General features: G+C 55.6%; 7 protein-coding genes across 7 annotated transcripts; 6 read left to right on the top strand and 1 right to left on the bottom strand.

Moving 5' to 3' along the window:
* Positions 1-2,397: 2,397 nt before the first annotated feature.
* On the top strand, positions 2,398-3,132 carry IWZ02DRAFT_387523 (uncharacterized protein; the record flags this gene model as incomplete). The annotated part of the gene is made up of 1 exon (XM_066765552.1): positions 2,398-3,132. One exon carries the CDS (start codon positions 2,398-2,400, stop codon positions 3,130-3,132), a length of 735 nt encoding a protein of 244 aa, XP_066617368.1.
* Positions 3,133-5,978: 2,846 nt separating this feature from the next.
* Positions 5,979-7,324, top strand: IWZ02DRAFT_438009 (uncharacterized protein; the record flags this gene model as incomplete). The annotated part of the gene is made up of 6 exons (XM_066766685.1): positions 5,979-6,442; positions 6,511-6,562; positions 6,631-6,806; positions 6,862-6,910; positions 6,978-7,037; positions 7,154-7,324. 6 exons carry the CDS (start codon positions 5,979-5,981, stop codon positions 7,322-7,324), a joined length of 972 nt encoding a protein of 323 aa, XP_066617367.1.
* Positions 7,325-9,724: 2,400 nt separating this feature from the next.
* Positions 9,725-10,525, top strand: IWZ02DRAFT_167342 (uncharacterized protein). Its single transcript, XM_066762148.1, has one exon. It carries the CDS (start codon positions 9,807-9,809, stop codon positions 10,425-10,427), a length of 621 nt encoding a protein of 206 aa, XP_066617366.1. The 5' UTR covers positions 9,725-9,806; the 3' UTR covers positions 10,428-10,525.
* Positions 10,526-12,103: 1,578 nt separating this feature from the next.
* IWZ02DRAFT_466591 (uncharacterized protein) lies at positions 12,104-12,824 on the top strand. Its single transcript, XM_066768509.1, has one exon. It carries the CDS (start codon positions 12,434-12,436, stop codon positions 12,680-12,682), a length of 249 nt encoding a protein of 82 aa, XP_066617365.1. The 5' UTR covers positions 12,104-12,433; the 3' UTR covers positions 12,683-12,824.
* Positions 12,825-15,535: 2,711 nt separating this feature from the next.
* On the top strand, positions 15,536-16,329 carry IWZ02DRAFT_167332 (uncharacterized protein). Its single transcript, XM_066762147.1, has one exon. The coding sequence runs from the start codon at positions 15,815-15,817 to the stop codon at positions 16,244-16,246; it is 432 nt and encodes a 143-aa protein (XP_066617364.1). The 5' UTR covers positions 15,536-15,814; the 3' UTR covers positions 16,247-16,329.
* A 1,984-nt stretch (positions 16,330-18,313) lies between these two features.
* IWZ02DRAFT_387527 (Rap1 Myb domain-containing protein) lies at positions 18,314-19,098 on the bottom strand (the record flags this gene model as incomplete). The annotated part of the gene is made up of 2 exons (XM_066765553.1): positions 18,314-18,598; positions 18,652-19,098. Coding segments are annotated over 2 exons (732 nt in total), but the record flags the coding sequence as incomplete, so codon positions are not given.
* Positions 19,099-19,546: 448 nt separating this feature from the next.
* On the top strand, positions 19,547-21,159 carry IWZ02DRAFT_387513 (palmitoyltransferase swf1; the record flags this gene model as incomplete). Its single annotated transcript, XM_066765550.1, has 4 exons — positions 19,547-19,638; positions 19,704-19,857; positions 19,915-20,725; positions 20,933-21,159. 4 exons carry the CDS (start codon positions 19,547-19,549, stop codon positions 21,157-21,159), a joined length of 1,284 nt encoding a protein of 427 aa, XP_066617362.1.
* Position 21,160: the final 1 nt, after the last annotated feature.

Below are 21,160 nucleotides of genomic sequence, written 5' to 3'. Positions count from 1 at the left end.
CTGACGGTGATGGATGTGGTAGTTGTGATGATGATGATGATGATGATGATGACGAGGGATCCGGAGCAGACACGAGAGGTGGCCAGTCGCGTCGCAGCGTGCTCGCTCGGCCCCGCGTTGGTTGCACGGTTCGAGAAAAGGTATCTGTGGCAGGAGGCTGGGGAGGCTTTGGACTGGATTGTTGGCTGTGCAGCTGGTGCATCGAATGTAAGCGGCGCTCTTCTGGAATCATTGAAGTGAGTGAGTGAGCGAGCGACGTCGACGTTCTTTTGGGGGCCGGCGCGGCCGGGTCTTGGCAGTGTGGGTTAGCCCATGCGTCGGAGAATGAGAAAGTCCATTATCCTTTGGTGGCCACCTGCTACAGTACTGTCCTGTACTGTACCTCCTGGCGACCGACGTCCAGTCGTTTGTTGTCGTCAATTATAGAAGCGCGTCGGACCATGTTTACAAGTTGCACGCACTTGTTCCCTTTGTCATTCCCCGCGTGACTTGGCTGCCGGCTCAAGGTTTATTTCACAGCCTGCTGTAGCAAACATCATCATTATTGACCGGTGGAACAATGGTGGCTTGATGCTTCGAGGCCGACTCGACTTGTTTGCACTCTTGGCTGCCAGACAGACGACTCGACTGCCTTCGCAGCGCAGCGGCGCCTGCCGATGGATGCTTCGATCCCAGATGGCAGCAGATGTTACGCAACCGCAGGTGGATGCTCAAGTCCTGGCCTGGCCTGGCCTGGCCGTGCCATCCGGGTCTCGAGATGATTCGGCGTCGCACGACGTGCCGCCCACGTTCTCCTGCTTCGAGGCTGGTGGGCGTGCAACGTTTCCCCAAGGCTGGGGAAGGGCGGACCGATGGGTCACGGCAGAATCTGCAAAGCGATGGGGGGGGGGGTGTTCGTGGACAACAAGGAGAGTTTGACGGCGACGAGGCGATGCGGCAATTTGCGCACAGAGGGCAGATTGCGCTCGAGAGATCGTCGTGCCCAGCTGCCAGCTCATTGAGTCATCAGCACAAATTTGCCCAGTCGGCAAGCGGAGTCGCGCCTGTCCGGACGTCTACGCCTTGTTGTTGCGATGCGCTGCAGCGTTTCTGGCCGGGCTGGATACGGAAAGGTGGAGGGTTGTGAGCTGGCGAATGGGGCTAGCTGGTTAACAAATGTGGATTCCTCATCGTAGATTTTATGTGACCATCATGTTTTGGCTTGGAGTGGTCAATTGCCATGATGCAGGCGGGCGCCTGACTTGACTGCAAACACGTTGATGCGGAACTAGGCGGACCAGTAGTGGGGCCCCGTGGTGCTGGCAAACACCCACGGTCCCCGCTCACGCAGGCGTCGGATGAGTAGTCGAGGAGAGGAGGAGCACGACGATGTGTAGATGATGTGGTGGCATGGTCCTTGTAGGGCTTGGTGCTCGCACCTGTTTGGGGAGCGTGGCAGGTCACAGGGAGGCCTGGAGCAAATGATCTCCTTCTCCACGGACGAGACGCCGCAGCCAGTCGTTTCAACACCACAGCAGCAGACGGCTGACCGGTGGGCTGCGAAGAGCGAAATACATACAACAGACGTGGACGGACGAGATGCAAACATGGCCAAATCTTGCAGGGGAAGGGCGCGAGCAACGGCCGCGACAGATGGTGGCAGGGGGAATGTCGGGGGTGTCTTCGTACTCGTCGCAGTGATGGAGGGCAGCACCGGTGAAGATGATCCTGGTCTCTGTGCAGCGAGTCGAGGTCCAGGTCCAGGCCCGGATTGTGGATTGTGGGGAGAGGCCATCACTCAAGACAGACCCGACTGCAGAGGCGTCGGCGAGCCGAGCCTTGACCGTCAGCCACGGCTGCAGAGGAGGATGGCGCAACACTGCAGTTGTAGAGACGCAGGGTATGCGAGTGGAGAATAGGCGGCTGTGCGAGAGTGGACAATTGCTGTTGTTTTCGTCGTCGTCGTCGTCGTCGTCGTCGTCGTCGTCGTGTGTTTTGCGACGGAGCGGGACGAGGCGCAGCTCCTTCTCCGCCACAGGGCGAGCAGCCACTATGGACGACAGCGACAACGCGGTGACTGAATCGATGATAATCGATCGGAGGAGCAACTGTTCGTCATGGATGCAGCAGTGGAATTATTGCAGGACAGGGCAGGGCAGCGCAGGGCAGGGCATGCAAGTCTTGTGTTGCTGCGGCACCCCGGCCCTCGACAGGCATCCATGCTGACCCTACCTATTGCACACCTTGTCCCATTCAGTACCACCACCACCCCCCAGCCCAGCTACAAAAGCTCCTATATCCTCCGCCTCCTGCCCTTCTATCTGGAGCCATACCAACCTTTGCACTCATCCAGCAATTCAAGTACAATAACCACTCAATCCACCTGGTCTATACGATATCCACCGCACCACCGCCACCATGCCTTCAATTCTCCGCCACCCTCTCCTCCCCACCATCGTCCACCCCAAGATGGCCACGAAGCGAGTCGTTGGCTTCGTTCAGGGTGAGGTAACGGGCGTCACCCGGCCAGCCAACATCGCTGAAAGCTGGGCCCTCTACGACTTTGAAATGCACGCCCGCAATTGCTCGTCCTGCCGCAACTCGTATGCCGTCCACCGATCTGGCAAGCAGCTTTGCGATCAAGGCCACTCGCTGGCACAAGCCGTCGCCAAGTGCCTCTACATGCGCAAGGACGGCGAAGCGTACAGCACGGCAGAGGAAGATTTCCAAGTGGTGCGCGTCGAGATCCAGCCGGGTTACGACGAGGCACGATCACTTCTGCGAGCCATCGAGCGCAGCATTCGGCACAAGCGACCATTCCTTTCCATGGACCGCACCTATCCGGTGGCCCCGCGACTGCCAGAGCGCCCAAAGCACCACCACAAGCCCCAGCCCGCCGTTGTGCACATGGAGGCGCCGGCTCCCAGCCCAAGGCGGCGACGCGTCGACGGCCACGGCCACGGCCACGGCCACGGCCACAGCTCCGCGGCTACACTCGACATCAACAACAGCTCTGCCCACCATAAGCGCGGAACCCTGTACGAGGCCGACCTGGCCGAGCAAACGCGCAACCACGCAAAGTACAACGTCCAGGTGCGCGAGCCGTCGAAGCGCGACGTGCGCGAGCGACGACATGCGGGATACTACCGATGAGCGACTGATTTCTCGCTGGAATCCGGGGCGTGTTTTGATACGTCACCGAGGCAGAGCCGATCATTGATCCCCCCGCCAAACGCCGAGAAGAGCAATGTTTGGAGCGGAGGGAGGACCCTGAACGATACAGGATCCCTGGCCCAATCATATGGCCAGACACCTCCAACCAACCCCTCCCGATGCTGCTCCTCGCCTCGATACCCATGGACATCGCAGACGAGCTGCTAAAATAACAGAAACCATGTTCCTGTAGGGCCCAATGCTCGACAGGGTGGCCTAGACTGGACGGGGCAGCAAGGGTGCTTTCCCCTTTGGCCTATCGGATTGTCTTGGGAGGCATTTTGTCTTGGATCATTTCTTTCCTACCTACCACTCAAACTCGGCTGCAAAGCGTCGAAATGATGGGGGGTGTGACACGATGACAAGACTTGACGTTGGCGACACTTAGTCGCAGGAAGCTATTGACTTGATGCGCGTCATGTTTGGCAGCCGGGGGGTGTGTGTGTGGTTTCAGTCGCAGAAAAGACTAGTTTAGCCTCTCCACTCACTTCTCTTCCAGTGCAAGGACGAGGAGATGCGACAGGAGGGACACTCAGAAAGCGTAAATGCTACCACTGCCACTTATTCTCATGACCCTGTCCGGTGATACTTGAACTTGATTTGCGCCGCGCGGAGCCGCGAAACGCGCCCTATCACCATCTAAATGACTGAAACTCTTGAATTGTCGGCGTCGACACCGTCTTCTGCTGCAGCGTAGATGCATCTCTGACTCGCGTCTTGCAGTCGTGCCACATGGCTGCCTTGGGCCATGCATCCACTCAATCCAGCCTCGTCAAGAAAAAGCCCAGTCATGTTCTCGTTTCAGCACCGCCGGATGGCATGCTCGCTTCGCCACAACGACGATGACAACAACAACAACAACAACAACAACAACAACAACAACAACAACATTGGCAATAACGACAGAGTATCAAAAAAGCTGGATTGTCCAAATGCCTCGTCTATTCGCCATACTCAGATCACCCGCGTCACGCTCAACACTGCATCGCGCGAATACATCCAGTACATGCACCACCAGTAAGTACATGCACCACGCAGGGCCACCACGGTACGGCAAACGGCGTCGACGTATATCGCACCGTACGTACATGGAAAAATGAATTGTCGCTGCAGTGCAGACGTCTCTCTGCGCCTGAGCCGTCCACCTCGACATGTGTCTGAATGCCAGCGGAGGCGTCGGCGTCACCGCTTCTCCCCATCCCGCTTCGGCGTGGTGGTGGTGGGAGGCATTTTTGTCGTCGCCATCGTCATCATCATCGCCGCATCGCATTGCATCGCTCATCCATCCCGTCTGCCGTTCATCCGTCCATCTGCATTGTATGTATGTACATGTAGGCCGAAACGACGGGATGTGGTGGAGGGGCCGCCCGCAAGTAGGCATGGCTTGGTTCTGTTGTCATCGAAGATCTCTTGCGACGCTTGGTTGTCGCTACACTCAACTTTCTGCCCCTCCATCCTCCGTCCATCCATTCACACCACACCACATCGACTACTTACGTGCATGCTCCCTGCCAATTTCTCTCTGCGACGCTGCGACGTTAGGACAGGCTTTGTTCGCGACGTGCCTGACGCTAGGTAAGGTAGCTTGAGGTGATTGAGTGCTGATGCTGAATGTAGTGACGTCGTGCGCAGGTAGGTACACATGTACTTCGGTAATGTAACCTAGCTGGAGGTGGGAGGAGACCTAGAGACCGCAGTTGGGCAGAGGCGAGGATGGGGAGCTAAGCTGCGCGGTGCAGTCTGGCTGGCCCTCCACCATTGATGGCCATAGTTCAGCATAACCTACCTCAGCTGCTCTCCCGCAATCCGTCATTCAAAGTCTTTTCCGTCAACTACCAACGATTCGATGCAATTCAGGGCAATGACTGCCCGACGACAATGACACCCACGACTTGGCCGGATACACGATAGGTAGGGCGTAAACATGTCCGACTTTCCAGCCGATAAAGAGAGTCAGCCAGCCAGCGCGCGGGGAGTATCAATACCACCTTCATCCCTCTTCCTCAACCTACTTACACTTGAGCCGCATCAGGCAGACACAGGTAGCACAACCTCCAATTCCTCAGCTCATCGAGAAGAGTCACACCGAGGCTCCGTCATCCTACCCAACCCAACCACTCTCTCTTCGTGCAAAGCAGAAAAAAGCTAAACACGGTGTTCAATTTCACCCACTCTCGCTAACGCTCGATTCCTCCTCATTTCTTTTTCATCTTCCGTTTTCCGCCTTGTTGGTCACTCTTTCTCGTCGCTGGCTGGCTGGCTGGCTGGCTGTCTGGCTGTTTGTTTTGTTGCCCGTCAGTCAGCCAGCCGTCTCTTTGCTTTTTCCCACGTCCTCGGAATCCGTCCACGCCAACGCCAGCGCCACAGTTCGATGCGCCGGGTCGGCGGGCGAGGCGCGCCCATCGCGGCGCAAGCAAGCGTCGTGTCGTGTCGTGTCGTGCCACTGGTCGCTGCACTGCTATGCTACGGTGCCTTTACTTTTCGTCGGGCGCCGTTCTGTTGTTGATCGAGCAATAGGTGGTGGCTCACTCAGCTAGGGCATAAATCAGTGAGTGCGCGGCGGAGGCGGCATCGGATTTTTCTGTTGCATCTCAACACCTGGAGAGCAAAAGAAAACGTGCACCTGAAGATCGGTCGCGATGTCGACGCAGCCACGATCATAGCAGTCACTCAGTCCAACGTCCATCTCTTCCATCCGCGATCCGCCATCCAATTCACGAACCGAGCATTCCATTGCCTTCCCGTCATGCTCGTCATGAAAACCCGCCAAAGCCGTCATCCCATGCATGTTCGCTGCCAAACCGCCAATAAACCAACCACCAAGCCAGCCAGCCAACGATCAACCCAGCAGCCAAGCGGGCGGACCGCTCTCCACTCCGTCCGTCCGTCCGTCCGTCGCCGCCGCCGTCCAATTTCTCCGCACCGCACTCCACTCGGCGCAGGATGTTCCCTTCCTTCGGTTCTACACAGCGAACGCGCGCGCGCGGTACGGCTCGGGGTACGCGCAAGCAGGTACCCAGCGAGCGCAGCCGTGCGCCATCGGGTACCGCGGCGTGGGTACCCTCGCCGTGAGCCGTCGTGCTGGGCGTGGATGGGCTGGGCTGGACTGGACGGGGGCTGGCTGGCTGGCTGGGCTGGGTTGGGATGGAGTGGGTTTCGTTGTTGGGTTGGCGTGGCGTAGATTGTGGCGGGCGCTAGGAAAACTGCTTGTGGGCTGGCCCGCCACAATGTGGATTTTAATGGCGGTGAGGTGTGTAGCTGGAGCGCAAGATGGGAATAGCGTTATAGGTTTCATTTGTTTGGCATCGTATGCTGCAGTATGTGGAGCTTCAGTTGGAGTCTTGGAGGTAGGCAGTTGGAGTTGACGCAGGTATGTAGGTACGTTTGCTGGCGCCTCGCTCACTCCGTCTCTTTTCCTTTTTTCTTTTTGGGCTGTAGCCCATCGCGCTTTTATTTGGAGCACTGGAGCAGCTCGCGTGTCTGGAGCCGCTCTCTTCGACTTCTGCCCGTCTAATGGACTGGTTTCGCCCGTGGTTGGACAACTCCAATTTTGATACTCACACTTTCTCCTACGCCAAACTCTCAACAACCGACGCTGACGCAATTGGAAAAAGGTATCTACGTACCATTCACCAACCACCAAGCAGCCGACCAATCGTCCCCATGCAGCTCGCAACCGGAGCTCGCCGACCACCACCAAACCCCCGACCCCGGCGAGGTCCGAAACCAGAGGCGAAGAAGACGCGTTGCGTCGTCGTGTGCCTGCCTGCCTGCCTGCCTACCAGACTGCCTGTCGTCCATCCTCCTCAACCTTTAGAGAAAGCAAGACAGAAGATGCAGACAAGGTACGCTAGACCGGTAGTAGCCTCCTCCCTCTCCACCAGTTCACTTCGTTCGCTGGCTTGCTAGCTGCGCTGACAACATACACACGCATCCCTACACATGTATAATTCGTCTGCAGGCTTCACCCGCTCATCCATTCGATCATTCATTCATTCGGCCGACCGGCCGGCCGGCCGCCTGGCTGGCTGGCTGGTTGGCTGCTCCCTCGACGTACGTGGTTGGCGCAATCAGTGCACGTGGGGTCGGCAACGGGAACTGCGAATGGCGAGGCGAGCGTATATGTGGCTAGGTATGTATGCATGCATGCTGCATGGAAGCTTCTGTGCAGCAGTCGGTCAACTGCCTAGGTAAGGTGTTCTTTTGCGCTGCTGCAGGCTGGATGGTCCATGGTGACTCAATCAGTCAGTCAGTTAGTCAATAACCCCTGGCGGTAAGGCAGAGGAGCAAAAGTGACATTGTTGCGCATCGCACACGGCGAGTCACGATGCTGCGCGAACCTAGCAACCCTGCCTGCCCACCTACCTACACACAAACAGACACGTACACACCCCTGGCGTTCGACTTGACCGGCGCAGCCACAAAATTTCCCAAGTAGGTACATAGCAAGGTACTTGATTACGTGCTCACCTGCCTACCTACCCCGGCAACCAACGGGCCGCACTGTAGGTATATCTGTTGGCGCGCCATCGCGTCGCGGTGTCTAGGGACAGGTACCCGTCGGCCGATGGTCCTATGCGAGATGGACGAGGCGAAGCGAGGCGGCCGGTGAGGACTCGCTTGTAGCTGACTGATTGACAGCTTGGGAGCTTCGTCGTCAGCGGTCTAAGGTAGGCTCCTGGTGCTTTTGTTTGCAATTGACGTGTATGTCTGGAAGGGAGGTGATTGAGAGGCATTGAGAAGTGCTGACGCTGAAATGTCTTGAATTGGTCCGCCTCTCTCCGTATACACGATGGATAGCAGGTAGGTGCAGTACAAGTGACTTTGCAAACTAAACTCATCAATCACCTTGGAACTGCTCTCATATCTTCTAGTTACTTACGTAGTCCATGGGTAGTTCTTCCTTGCAGAAGCTGATGGCTTTTTCTGGACTTCTGCACAGTGAGACATGTTAGTTTGCAACTCAGCCTTTGTGATCTTCCAGACGATTAAACAGGAATATCCCCGGATCCGGAAGCCTGAGTTTTGGAGCTCTGGTCAATTTTCTTCTGATTCTATCTCCTTTCTGCCTGCAGCCCATCAATTTGCTTTGCATATCAAAGACAAAAGCTCGCTATGGTTGCCTTCATTGACATCGTCCTTGTCTTCGGGGATCTCAAGAACCGAAGGTTGTGCAGACGAGACACATTGGGCAACTCTTCATGTATTTCTGCAGCCGTCGCGCTTCACTGGCTGATCCACTTCCCAGCATCTCAGATCCCAGAATTCTTTGCGTGTAAACGATGGAGACGCGCCGGATACACGGAAAGGAATGCCGCAGCAGGCACTATATCATCGCACTTTCGTTGACATCATTTCTGCAGTCTCTTCACGTCTACGGAGATCCGGTTGATGCAACGGCTTGCAGTTGAAACTGAAAGTACGCTTCATTTGACTCTCGGAAGCTTTCTCTGCACAGCTGATTTGCTTTCTCCGAACTGTGAAGGCAGAGTCGGAAGATGGCAGAAGCAGACTGCAAAAAGCTGTATCCGGAACGCAACTCCACTCAGTCCGACCAGATCGAAAAAGAAGCCGAACAGCACCAAAGCGGCTGCCGCCAGTTGCTCGGAAGCATTTCTGACCAGCGGTAATATCCGCATGAGTACGGTTGGCCCATACTGGCTGCGGAGGTTCCTCCATCCCGCTCAACACCATTGATCGTGCAGACCGCACGATCCAGTCCGTTCCAACATGAACAAAAAAGTCTCTCGCCACCTTTTGTCGATCCATCTCAGAAACCAGAAAGGATGCACACCACGTACCACGCACACCAACCAGCCTACTCCCGCATGCACGCGCGCTGCAAGCTGCACGCTGCACGTGTATGTTGGCCGCGAACCAGTCTCAGCAAGCAATGCTCCCGAGCACGCATCCAGTCCCGTAAGGCAAGTCCAAAGCCCGTGTCCTTCTGAACCACGTCTCTCTGCACGTCCACCAGCCTCATTCTCGAGCCTCCTCCTCCACCGGCCGAGCCTCACTCATCCACTGACCCACGAGCCAGCCAGATGCCTTTGCACCTGCACCTCACCGGCGTCGCCATCTCATCGTGTACGCAAGCATCACTTGCATTCTCCTCGCTCCCCACTCGCTGCGAAGGTGATCGCTCGCGCCGGCTGCACTCCACGTCTGCCCACCCACACCTCTGCGTCTTGCCAGCACATCATATCTTCTCTACTGCTTGTCGTCTCCCGCTGCCCGCCACCGAACCGAGTGATGCTCACACGACATCCTCGTCCCATGCCCACCCGTCAGCCGCACGCCGCCTCCCGCACCGGTCGCCCTCCGCATATCGCATCGAGCGCCCCGGGGCGCCCGGCTTCATGCGTTGTCTATCAATCCGTCCGTCGCCACCATGTGTGGCTAGGAGCGAGCAGACGTTGGCGGGCACTGAGATCAAGAGCGTTGTGTGATGCCAAGCTTTCTATCCAACTGCCACCCTCTTGCCCTCGGAAGACTTTGAAATCAGGTGATGCACAAAGAGCTGGCCTGGAGGTACCTCCTCCACTCAAGAGCTGCCATGTGCGGACGCTGCGGAAGTGAAAGCACAGCAGTATCGAAGTCGCACAGCACTTCGGATGCTGGGCCGAATGCTGCCCCACAACAGACGCAACACCTCAAACTCCTGGAAATGGGGAATGTACCAGGATAGCAATTCTCCGGACATGCCGAGCCGTCAACAACCGCCAGATCCTACCAGCATGCACAGCAATGTCTTGCTTTTGACCGACTCAGGGGCCACCTGCTCTTTCCGACTCCAAGGAATAAGTTCGGACAAGCAGGACCGCTCACTAGCCAAGGCATGGAATTGGTCTGAGTACACTGAATACGCGCGCGGTCATTCGCTGGACGGCCGCTGGCCGCGTTGGCGGCCTGGCAGTGTCATGCCTATTTTCGGCCAAGGCCACCTCAGGAATGATGAAGGTGATGATCGCGGGAGAGCGGGAAGGGCACCGCCTCCATGCCATTGGAAGACAAGGCCGCGGAGTCGGCGCCTCAATCATGCCGCGGCTTTTCTCTTTTCTCTCTGGACTACTGCAAAGGTCCATGTCATGTCGGGGACGGGGCTGAGCGCTGCTTTTTTCAAAGCCTCTCGGATTTTTTTTTTTTCGAACACTCCGAAATCCGCGCGGCCCTTGCCGCCACGAATCGGGGTTGCAAACTCCCCACGGAGCCGCGATGCATGCGATACGCTCTGACCTGGGGCAGAAGCGAAGCGCCTGCGCGGAGCGGTCCGATGCAGGAGAGGGAGAAAGAATAGCCGGCGAGGAGAGAGATTTGCATGCTTGAATAGTCATCACGACGTGCGCGCCACGTGATGATGGAACTTTGATCAACAACCGTCGTCTGTCTATCGTCGTGGCCTGATTCTATGGTTGGGTCGAGTCAGCGCTGATGAGATGGAAAAATGATCACTGCCTCGCTGCTAGTAATGTTATAGGCCTCGCACCGCGAACACCAGAGATCCCGGAAGCGGCCGTCTGCTTGATCCAGAGCTTGATCTCGAAAATGTGGAGTTGTTGGCAAGTGCAAGGTACGTTGGGCCCGTCTTCTGTCACATTTCGCTCTGCGACCTTTTATTTTTGTGCGCCTGTTCTTTTTGTGATTCGACAGCATATTTCAAATTGTCAACTTCGCTGCTGACTCGTCATATTACATCGGCCTGCCAAGAGCAATGCACGGGCGTCAAAACACGCGGACAATGCACTTGCCGCTTGCGTACTGCGCAGTGTCGGCATCAGTGTTGGTCGAATCCTACCGTTGTCGAGGCAAGGAGAGGTCCTAGAGGATCCGCGTGGCAAGTGGGGAGAAATCCGCGGCGTAGCTCCAATACTCTGCGAATCCGCCAAGGCGGCAGACTGCTGCGGCGCTGGCAAATGAACACAATAAGGGGTTTGTGGGGAAGCGTGTAGAGAACTCAGAGGGGGTCTTACGTCGAAAAGGCGAATTCACCGCTGCCCTCGCCAACCTCGTGGGTACAGATGACCTCATTTCGCCAATCGCTGCGAGGACCTGGGAACCTTGGAACTGTCATGTTTGTCAAGACCATTCTGGACCGGTCGTGATCCACAAGCCGTGGTACGTGCTCCCGCCGGCCCGATCTGGCCGCCCCGGCCCAATCCAAAGTCGAGGCGCCGGCAACGCACGAAAGCGGACATGATGCGACTGCCAAAAGAAATAGGAAACAACAGCGTGGGCATGTGTGTGGGGGAAAGGGGTCGTGGTTGATGAAAAAGCAATACGCACAGAGGTCTAATCATACAGATCTTCCAGGCGAGATCTTGTCCGTCGAATTTCGCCTGCAGGGCGAACCGCGCAAAAAAACAGTGACCTTCCGGCCGGTTTCCACTTGTGGCCACCCTCTGACCCGGCCGGATGCTCATTGCGAAGATCCCGAGGCCGTGTGCCGTCCCCACGGCGCTTGATCATCGCGCCGTCTGCCACAAGCTCAGGAGGCCAACCCGCAAGCCTCTGGACACTTATAAGTCTGTTCCAGATCTCCTTCTGGAAGCTGAAAATTCGAACATCCACCTTCAGTCGATTCTCCAGCCGTTCTTCCTTCTTGAGTACCCAGCGCCGAAAGCTTTCCATTCGACACTTTTGCAACCCGTCAGCCAAAATGATTGAATACCGTGCCGACCCCGAGCGCTATCTCATTCTTGGTCCTCCTTCGCCATGCTTTCCGTAAGTATTTCCAACGAGATCCAGTCTGCAGGAAACGGGATCCAAGCCGGTTTGAGCAATTGGAAAAGAAATCAGTGACTGACATTTGCACGCACACAGTCCCTCATCACGTATCGTCTCGCCCAAAGACGAAGCTGAAATCGAAGAGGCAGACCTGCTGCACTCCGGAAGCGTAGGAGTAAGCTGGCCACCCAAGCTCGTTCCATAGCAACCAGCTTTCTGTCAAAAGAAGACGGCGCTAACATCAAATCCACTAGCTCCCCCGGCAACGGAACCGCCACCAGCACGCCAAAGGATCCAATGTCCAGCTGTCGGCCAACGAGGCGCGCAAGCAATCGATACCCGACCTGACCGTCATCGAGTCGCGCTGGGTCGCCGCCGACCGCCGCTGGGTCTACAAGCTGCGCAAGACGGACGAGAACGACGCCAAAGTCTACGTCTCCGAGGACGGCAGCGAGTGGTTCGCCGAGGAGGACGTCAGCCCGGCATAGTCGTCGCCACTGCACGCACGCAGGCACGCATGCATCATCATCGACATCGATCGACCCTGCAACGGCTGTACTGCTCGGCGCTCTTTTGGAGTCATTTGCTTGACTGTCTTTTTTTGTTTTTTCGGTTTTCGGCGCAGGGAACAACGGACGGACCAAGGATGGAATGGGATGGATTTATTGGACGAATGGATTGGAAGGGGAGTCGACGGTGTCCGTGCGTGGCGAGCGGAAAAAGGGATGGATCATCGCCCGACATCAAACATACCCCATTTGCTTGACACTTTCAACACTACCTACCTACACCTTTCACGAGCTTCATTGGGCTCTTCTCGGGCTTGGGTCGGCATAACCAAAACACGAAGCCCCCGTTAGATTGTACTGCTTACAATGCGACCAAAATGATGAACCATATTACTCGAGCTTGCTTGGTCCGAACGCACCTTTCCATTGTCGATCTCTATATTCCCCCCCCCCCCCCCCCCCCCCCCCCCCCCGATTCTCTAAGAAGATTGGCATGAACTGCGCGCGGAATTTTCTCGAAGATGCCTCTAGAACTTTGCCGACACGAACGGTGCGAAGGCCGTGTGATGTCACTGCTGGAGTCGCTAATATTGTCTTCTCGTCCGTCGGTGACGTTTCTGTGGACTCATCTGCAGATGGTGCAGATGGCACATGGTTGCGTTTGGGGAGGATCTGTGGAGGAGATGGCGCGTTTGTTTCTATTTGCGTTGAAGGGGGCCGTTGAAGTCAACGTCATAAAGTGATGTAGGTAGGTGATGTCAGACATGTCGGGGGACTTTAGCTTACCAGGATCGGAACGGGACGTCTCGTTCTTTCATCCAGCTCGAATGCTTGGTCAGTGTGGAGAAATGCTCGTCACCGTTAGTTTTGGGTCGGGTTGCTTCAAGGAAAATGCTGGTGCCCCTGGAAACGATCTCTGTAAATGCATTCGGCGCAGTTGGATCAACATGAACGGTCAAAATCAGCCAGAAAGTCTTGGATTGATTCTTGAGCCTTAACCACCAGATATAATGAGCAGTAAGTCGTGTCCCGAGATCCTTCTGGCCAGTGCTCTTTCTAAAACAGTTTCGAATGATGCTCGTGGGTTCCCTCCATGCTTCCGAAGCCTTGCGCTCGAAAGAAGACGCCTCGGCTATGGGTTGAAAGTTTTGATGTCAAAGTATGCGAGTCCTCGATGGCTCCGAATAAAGCGCTATGCCTGCAAAGCGTTCCTGATTGCCTCGATTCAACGTTCATTCCGAAAAGTGCTCGGTTTGCCGTCCTTCTCCACGGCTATATCAGGCTCTAGCACGAGACCTTGCAGTTTTTGGTCCAAAGGCAAGGTGGTGATCCAAGTCCCCAAGCAACCGAAAAATTTCAATAGAAGGGGGGAATTCGCCGTCGAGGATGGATCGCAGCAGGAGGTTTCCATCGCGATCGACCCCCGACCTGTTCAGAACGATGCAAAGTAGGCAAATCAAAGGGCACCACATCGAAATCAACAAGCCCTAAATAATTTTTGCAAGCAAGTTCCGGACCAAGACTCTTGCTTTTGTGCAGTATCCACGCCGCGATACAGAACTCGGTTCCGTCAGGTTTAAAGGCCTGTTGGGATTCCCTGATCTTGGCCAAACCCTCTTGACTTTTACGAGAGTCCAAAAGCAAACGGATGGTCAATTTTTTGAGGACTTCCGCGAACTGCCGCAAACTCTCCCAGAAAGGCGGGTCCAAATGTGTCCGTATGTGGTCTGCCAGCTCCCTCTGGCTGAAATATTGTACATTCGCAGTGAAAGGACAATGACAGGTCAGAACCATCCAACTGGTCTCAAGAGCCGCGGTAAAACTTGAGATTGTGCAGTTAGAAAGTTTACTTGACCAACGTTTCGGGTGCTTCATCGAGGAAGGACAGAGTACGCAACGCCCGGGGGGGTCTTCCCAAAGCATGATGTCCACTCTCCTTAAAGTCTTGAGTTGTTCAAGAAAACGACAAAGCTTTTGAAAAGCGAAGTTGGTCGTTGCAAAATCCTGACGCTATCTTGTGGCATCATGAAGAAACCAAGGGACTTTCACACCCTGGCAAGTCTCCGAAGTGTGGACTACTGATTCAACGATATGGGGATCAAACTTCGAGAGGCCTACCAGCAAACGTCGAATGTACTGGAAGCTCCTGGGCTCAATGTGGTGCAACAAGCAACCGAAAGCCCAGAACCCGGTTGGCCCAGAGAATTCCAACACTTTGCCATATAGTAGTCTCCCTCATTCTGTGTATACTTTTCGACATAGGCGCATCAAAAAGAGAGCACGATACAATCTCCGGTGAGAATTGAAAGTATTATAATTATAGACGGTTTGTCTTTTGTGGTTGACTTCGGGAAGATGCTTGTAAACCATCAGGCGAATTTTGGCGGGCAGATAAATCTTCGGTTCAGATGGAAGTGCTGTCTTTTGGCTTCAGGATCGCGGGCTACAGCTCTTAGGGCAAGTACGTAGGCGGCAACCGCCTGGCCCGATATCTGAACACCATTGGTTCCTTTTGCTGTTTGCGAAAGATTTCGTTCGCCTGTTCAGAAGGATACTTGGTCACTCTAAATGGAACCTTCGTCAGATTCGCTGAACGTGGACTGCGGTTCAAGACAAGGGCTTACGGAGGACGCTCCTCGGCTTGGTGCGCGCTCGACACTTCAGCACCATGCAAGTCACTGTCAAAATCAACTCATCCAGGTCGCGCATTACTGAGAACTCACTGTTGATTGGTCGGACCGGGCTGCTCATCTTCAACCACCGACGGTCCAGCATCTTCGGGGTTCGCCTTCTCCCCGCTGTAGACATTCAAGTCAGCTCTGCGGCCTGAATACACTTACAAGAGCAGGGAAATTGCTGTCGGAATCTTAGATTGTATCATTTATTTGCCATCGTTTTCGGTAGCCTGCAATGTGCTGACGTTCCTCAAGTTTAGCCCGTTCTCCTTGCAGGTATTTGTATCGCGCTGAACCGTATGGAAGCTGCGAGCAGCAATTTGTCCAAAGAAATTTGTCTAAGGGAAATCGTTTCTTAGAGGGCGCGCGTAAGCCAGGAAATCACCAAGTAAACTGGCGGGATTTGAGGAAAGCGCATCATTTTCGACGATTCCGCTTCATGCAGAGACAGGCTACTCACGGGATTCTTCAGACGCGTCGATCTGGTTTCTTTGCAAGCTTCTATCCCCCCTTTCATCAAAAAGCTGTCCCTAACTTTTGAACTCATCAACTTCTTCCAACGATCTGACTGCATCAAAAAGACGCATGGTAGAAATAAAAAGTGGAGCTGAAACACTTACCACGCGAAATCTGCCGTTTTCATTTACTGCTGCCACTTCGTAGCCAAAGTCGTGGCACACACTAAATACGACCTCCACAAATAAAGATTTGTGAATGCTCCTTAGACTCCAACTTGTACAACTGCTCCCTGTCTGCCCCGCACATGGGTTTTGGGGCTACGGCTTTTGGCAGCTAGCCATTTGCCCACTTTTCTTTGCTTTAAGCGGAGGGCAAGCAGATCAGCGCTCTGTTGCAAAGACCACGGCCAACAACCGTCATTCCCTGGGAAACAGTGAGCGAGATCCAAGCCAGTCTTGTGCACAGCCCAAGCTCACCAGAGAAGTCGCAGAAAGTCTGCCCACCCCACCAACCTTGAGTCTGTACAGCCAGTCGCATCAAGCCACAGCAACGAAAGGAGGAAGTAAAGAAACGACAGAAACCTCAAAAGCCGCAATGAGGGGAGGGATGAATATTAAACTTGAATTCGTGGCAAGAGAGCGAAAGAGAAGAGACACCAATGAGCAAGCACTTGATTTTCCCCACTGAGAAGATTGTCAAACTTTTGCCGTCATGCAGTGTAGCCACGAAGCTTTACGCCGAAAGTGCTGGTGTCGAATTGACGCCATAAAAGAAGGAAAAGAGACCCACAGCCGTAATTTGTCGTCATTATATCCAATCTCTTGTTTCACCGCACCACCACGCCTGTTCCCGCTACTCAAAGCTCTTCAGAAACGCCCTCCTCTGTCTGCACCTTGACGGGCCATGCTTCCGCGCGATGCGCTGCTCCTCCTCATGGTCCGCCAGTCCCAAGACAGCCTCGTCATCATCACCCGTCCATACGCCCGGAATGACGGGCAAAAGCTTGTCACCGGGCCCAATGCTGCTGCGGCGACCGCGACTCCGCTCCTTGCCCTTGCCCTTGCCTTTGGTTGGGTCGTTCTGCCGCATCCAGCGCAGCACGCGGTCGGCAAAGACTGTGCTGTTGGAGCACGTCGCGTGCAGCGCAATTAGGATTTCGGCTTCGCTGAATGCCCACGGCGGGTTCAAGCGAGAGGTGATGTAGGCTTGGGCCTCCTCCTCGGTGGTCAGGTCGATGGGGGACTCGGATGGGGAGTCGTCGTCGTCGATTTGAGTTGCAGAGTCGACAAAGGTGAAGGTCGTGTCGTTGCTGTTGTTGACTTGCGACGTGGCCGAGCGCAACGGCGACTCTGGGAATACCGTGGGTTCGTGTTCGTGTTCATGGTGGATATCTCCATTCGCGGGGCCGATTTTGGGGGCTTCAGACTCGCCCGGGTGCTCATGCTGCTGCTCATACTGCTGCTCGTACTGCTCTTCCTGGTGCTCGTCCTGCTGTCCGTCATGATGCTCGTCCTGCCTGTCCTGTTCATCGTTATGCTGCTCGCCCTGCCCTTCACCATCTTCATCCTCTTCGCTATCTTCATCACCATCTTGGCTCAACTGCCCCAAAATTCCCAGCTTCTCTAATTTGGTGGCGAAGATTTCATTGAATTGTTGCCAGTCGGCCGCCATATCCCTGTTTTTGAAGACATGGAAAGTGCGGATAGCCGCAGCATCGTACGGAGTCACGCCGTCAGGTTCTTGCGGAGCTAATGGTGCAGTCCGGAGCAAATCCAGTAATTCGACGACAATCTTCTCGTCAAGGCCTTGGAAAATTTGTCGAACACGCTCCACTTTCTCCTGCGAACTCTGGTCTTCCGTCTCTTGAGTCTCGTTCAATGCCTGCTCAGCTTTAGGCGCTTCTTTCACTCCAGGTCCCCGCTGTTCGCGATCATTCCACACATATAAGTCGGATGGGGATGATGAAGACCGCTCGGATCCAACTTGTATCACTTTGCGCTCACCGAGAGGGCTCGAAGCGAGCTTCTTCGTGGGCGAAAATTCGATGCTATCGTGGATTTCCCCCTCAGGCTCGTCGAAGGGAGAAATGAGTCTTGGTCTTTTCGTCGGGGGTGTCTCAATTCGATCTTCGTCGTCTGAGTCGTTCTCTCGCGGCCGTTTCCCTTGGCTACTTTGGACAGGAGATGACTTGCTTCCATCCAAATTCCAACTCCCGCCCTCAGGCTTGGGCTTCGGGGAGGCGCTACGTGAGTTTTCCCCGTGATACCGATCCGTCGAGTCGTTGTCGAGTTTGGACACCTGTTGCTGCTCGGGAGGACGCCCGTTTGTCGACTCTTGATTTGATGCAAGTGAAGGATCGCGCAGTTTTGGAGCGACCTCTTCACGAAAGTGGCTGACCCATTTGCGAATGCTTGCATCGGCGCCAAACTCGGTCTCCCATCCTTCTAAAGCCTCGTCGTAGATTTGCCGTTTCGTCTCGTCATTGCCGACCTGTTGGTAGACTGGACAGATGCATTTTTCCCAAAATGTACGCCATTGCTCTGCCGTGTGATTCCCATCTTTGCTCGCGAGACGGGCCCAGGCTTCGTCATTGTGCTTCTCAGAGTTCCCGATCGTATCTCCCGCCCCAGCTAGAGAATGGAAATCTGCAAGCCGAAACTGATCAACCAAGGCTGGCAGGTCTGGACACAGCTTATCGATGGCGCACGGTGATCCACCAAAAGAAATCTTTTTCAAACGTGGGCCCGAGTTGGACAACCTTTTCGAGGAAAAGGTAGTATCCTTCTCGCCATTTCCGTTCGCAGGGGACTCTGAGGATCTTGGTTCGGAGGAGGTCTTGGGCTCCGAAGCGCCGTCGGTCGACTTGTTGGACGGCTCGGTCGAGGTCACGGTTGCAGTGTTTTGGCCGTTTGATTTCGCAGAGAATTCTACGGGTCGAGGCTCAGGCGAAGGCGTGAGATTCGAAGCCCCCACAGGAGGCTTCTCGCTTAGATACTTCACGTAGCGGTCTCGCCATGATTGAGAAGAATGTCGTGGATTCTGCGACATCAATTAGCCATGGCTGGGCACGGACAAGGGAGGATGCGGCGCACTTCCTTGGCGAACTCCTTGTAGATCTCATTACCTCTGACGGCACATCCTTGTCTTTTACAGCGTCTCACGTATCGATAGATATCAATGTCATCTTGGGCGCTAAAGGGCACGCGCCCATGCCGTGGTCGACGAGCTGAGCCAGCGATTTTGGCAGAGCCGACGGGCCGTCCGCACCGATGATTCTCCACGTCCTCCAACCGCTCGTTGGCGACTGAGTCGAGGATGAAGCGATACGAAATGGCGCCAGGTGGTGGATTGTCGCGTTCCTGGTCGACTATGAGGTATTTGGCGTGCTTTTCATTGAACACGACTGCGCCGCCATTGTACTTGACGCGGTTGACGAGGTCGTTTCTGTTGGGGCAGCGCTGAGAGATCCAGAACTGAAGACCAGCGAAAAGGTCGCCTTTGAGGGGAGGCTCGTTGGAGACGTCGTGGATGACGATCATGGCGACGGAGAGAAGTGTTAGCAGACAAGTGGAGGGTTGGGAAGACGCGTCGACGTGAATGACGCCGACGCGGAGCCACGGGGAGCGCGGCGCCGACAACGGGAAGGTAGCACTAGACGGGCGGGTCGGGGCTCGGGCTCCAGACAGTGAGGTGAGTGTGGCTTGGCCGGGTCTTGGTCATTTCGCGGCTATTAGGATGATACACTCTCGCGTTATAGTGACACTTGCCAGTTCAACTCGGGTCTCCCCTTCGCATTACCTACTTCTTTTACACGTTCCCCCGTCTCCACCTTCTCCAGACCTGACCTGACCTGACCTGACCTGATCCTCCCTTACGACCTCGTCTCCGCCCACGACTCTCGACTCGCCGCTGCACACCCCAGTCTGCTTCCCCACGCCATGCTGCACTGATCTACCCCCCGCCCGCCCTGTTGTGCTTCCAAAAACCATGGAGCCCCTCCTCCGCCACATCGTCATCGCCATCCTCGTCTTGTCGTTTCTCGTCTTCACCGTCTTCTTCGGTCGTCTGCCCGTCTTCCGGTACGACTCCTGCCCCTCGGCAGTGTGGTCTGAAACCGTGGCTGATGCTCTTCGCTTGCGTACAGAAAAACCCCCATAGGATTCCTCCACCGCTTGATATGGCAGTACTTCCCGGCCCTGCTGCGTCGCGTCGACTCCGCTGTCACGGGCGGCCGCATATACAAGTACAGCAGTCGTACCTGGAACTATCTCCTTTATGAGAAGCACCCCCTGGTAATTGTGCGTCACCCTGATCCACCGACCGTCAAAACACGCTGACCGCGACCGCAACCCTAGATCTTTTTCCTCGGTCTCCTCACAATTGCTTCCACCCTCCTCCTTTTCCAGACGTACACGACCTTTGCTGCCTGGCACCGCCTCCTCATTCCGCTCCTCCTGCCCTTGCCATACGTCTTCACGTACCTCTCCTCGCGAACGCTACCGAATACCGTCGTCTCGCATTCCAACCACAGCGCGCAGGTCGCCGCATACCCTTACGACCGCATACTTTTCCATCCGCACATTCTCTGCCGGACATGTCGGCTTCCGAAACCGGCGCGGAGCAAACATTGCAGTATTTGTGGGACGTGCGTTGCGCGCGCTGACCACCACTGCATTTGGGTCAACAACTGTCTCGGTCGCGAGAACTACCGGTGGTTCCTGGCACTCCTGGCTTCCACCGCATTTGTCTTGCTGTACGGGGCGTATCTGGCGCTCATCGTCTACCTCTACCCGCGCGTTCACGACCGCTTCACACACTACGACCACGCCTTTCCCGCTGGCCTCTTGTCGACATGGGCTCCCTGGCCTCTGCGTCTCAAGGGCTTTCGCGAGGACCTCAACACGGTCATGGTTGACTCGATTGCCGTGGGCGGTGTCTCGGTGCTTGGCGTCGGGCTGCTTGCGGCACTAACATGGCCGCTTCCGCTCGGTCTCCTCGCGTACCACGTGTATCTCGTTTGGGCGGGCATGACGACCAACGAGGCCAACAAATGGGCCGACTGGCGAGATCAGATGCGCGAGGGCAATGTCTACATTGGGCGACTTCATTCGTCGTCTCAGTATTCGTCGACGTCCCACGCGCCAGCATCCTCCCGCGGCGGATCCGGTGCCGGTACGCCCAGAGGCCGCTCCCCCTCCTATCGTGGCGGCCACGGCCACGCACGCGCCACTTCTAACAGCTATGCCGAATTGGGTTGGTCCATGTCTCCGAATGGCGACACCACTTCACACTCAACCATGGGTCGACGTGCGGCATCGAACCGGTCTACCCCCACGGAGAAGAATTGGGACGACTACACACCTGAACCACCAGAGATAAAATACCCCTACAGTACGGCATTCGGGGGCGAAATGTGGCCTCTGGCACCGCGGCAGGTGCTTGTGAGGACCGAAGACGGCGAACTCCCGCGCGATCCTCTGCCTCCCGAGCTGGAAGGCGTCGATCCAAACAGCTGGGAGCGGTGCTACAGCCTCGAGACTGTGGACAATGTGTACGATTTGGGCTTTGCAGACAACATGAGGGAGATTTTGAAGGGATAGA

The sequence above is a fragment of the Phyllosticta citriasiana genome (genome assembly GCF_038021145.1).
Source record: "Phyllosticta citriasiana strain CBS 120426 chromosome Unknown IWZ02scaffold_28, whole genome shotgun sequence".
NCBI classification, from domain to species: domain Eukaryota; kingdom Fungi; phylum Ascomycota; class Dothideomycetes; order Botryosphaeriales; family Phyllostictaceae; genus Phyllosticta; species Phyllosticta citriasiana.
Note: the sequence above shows the minus strand (reverse complement) of the source record. Positions and strands in the feature narration are given on the sequence as shown.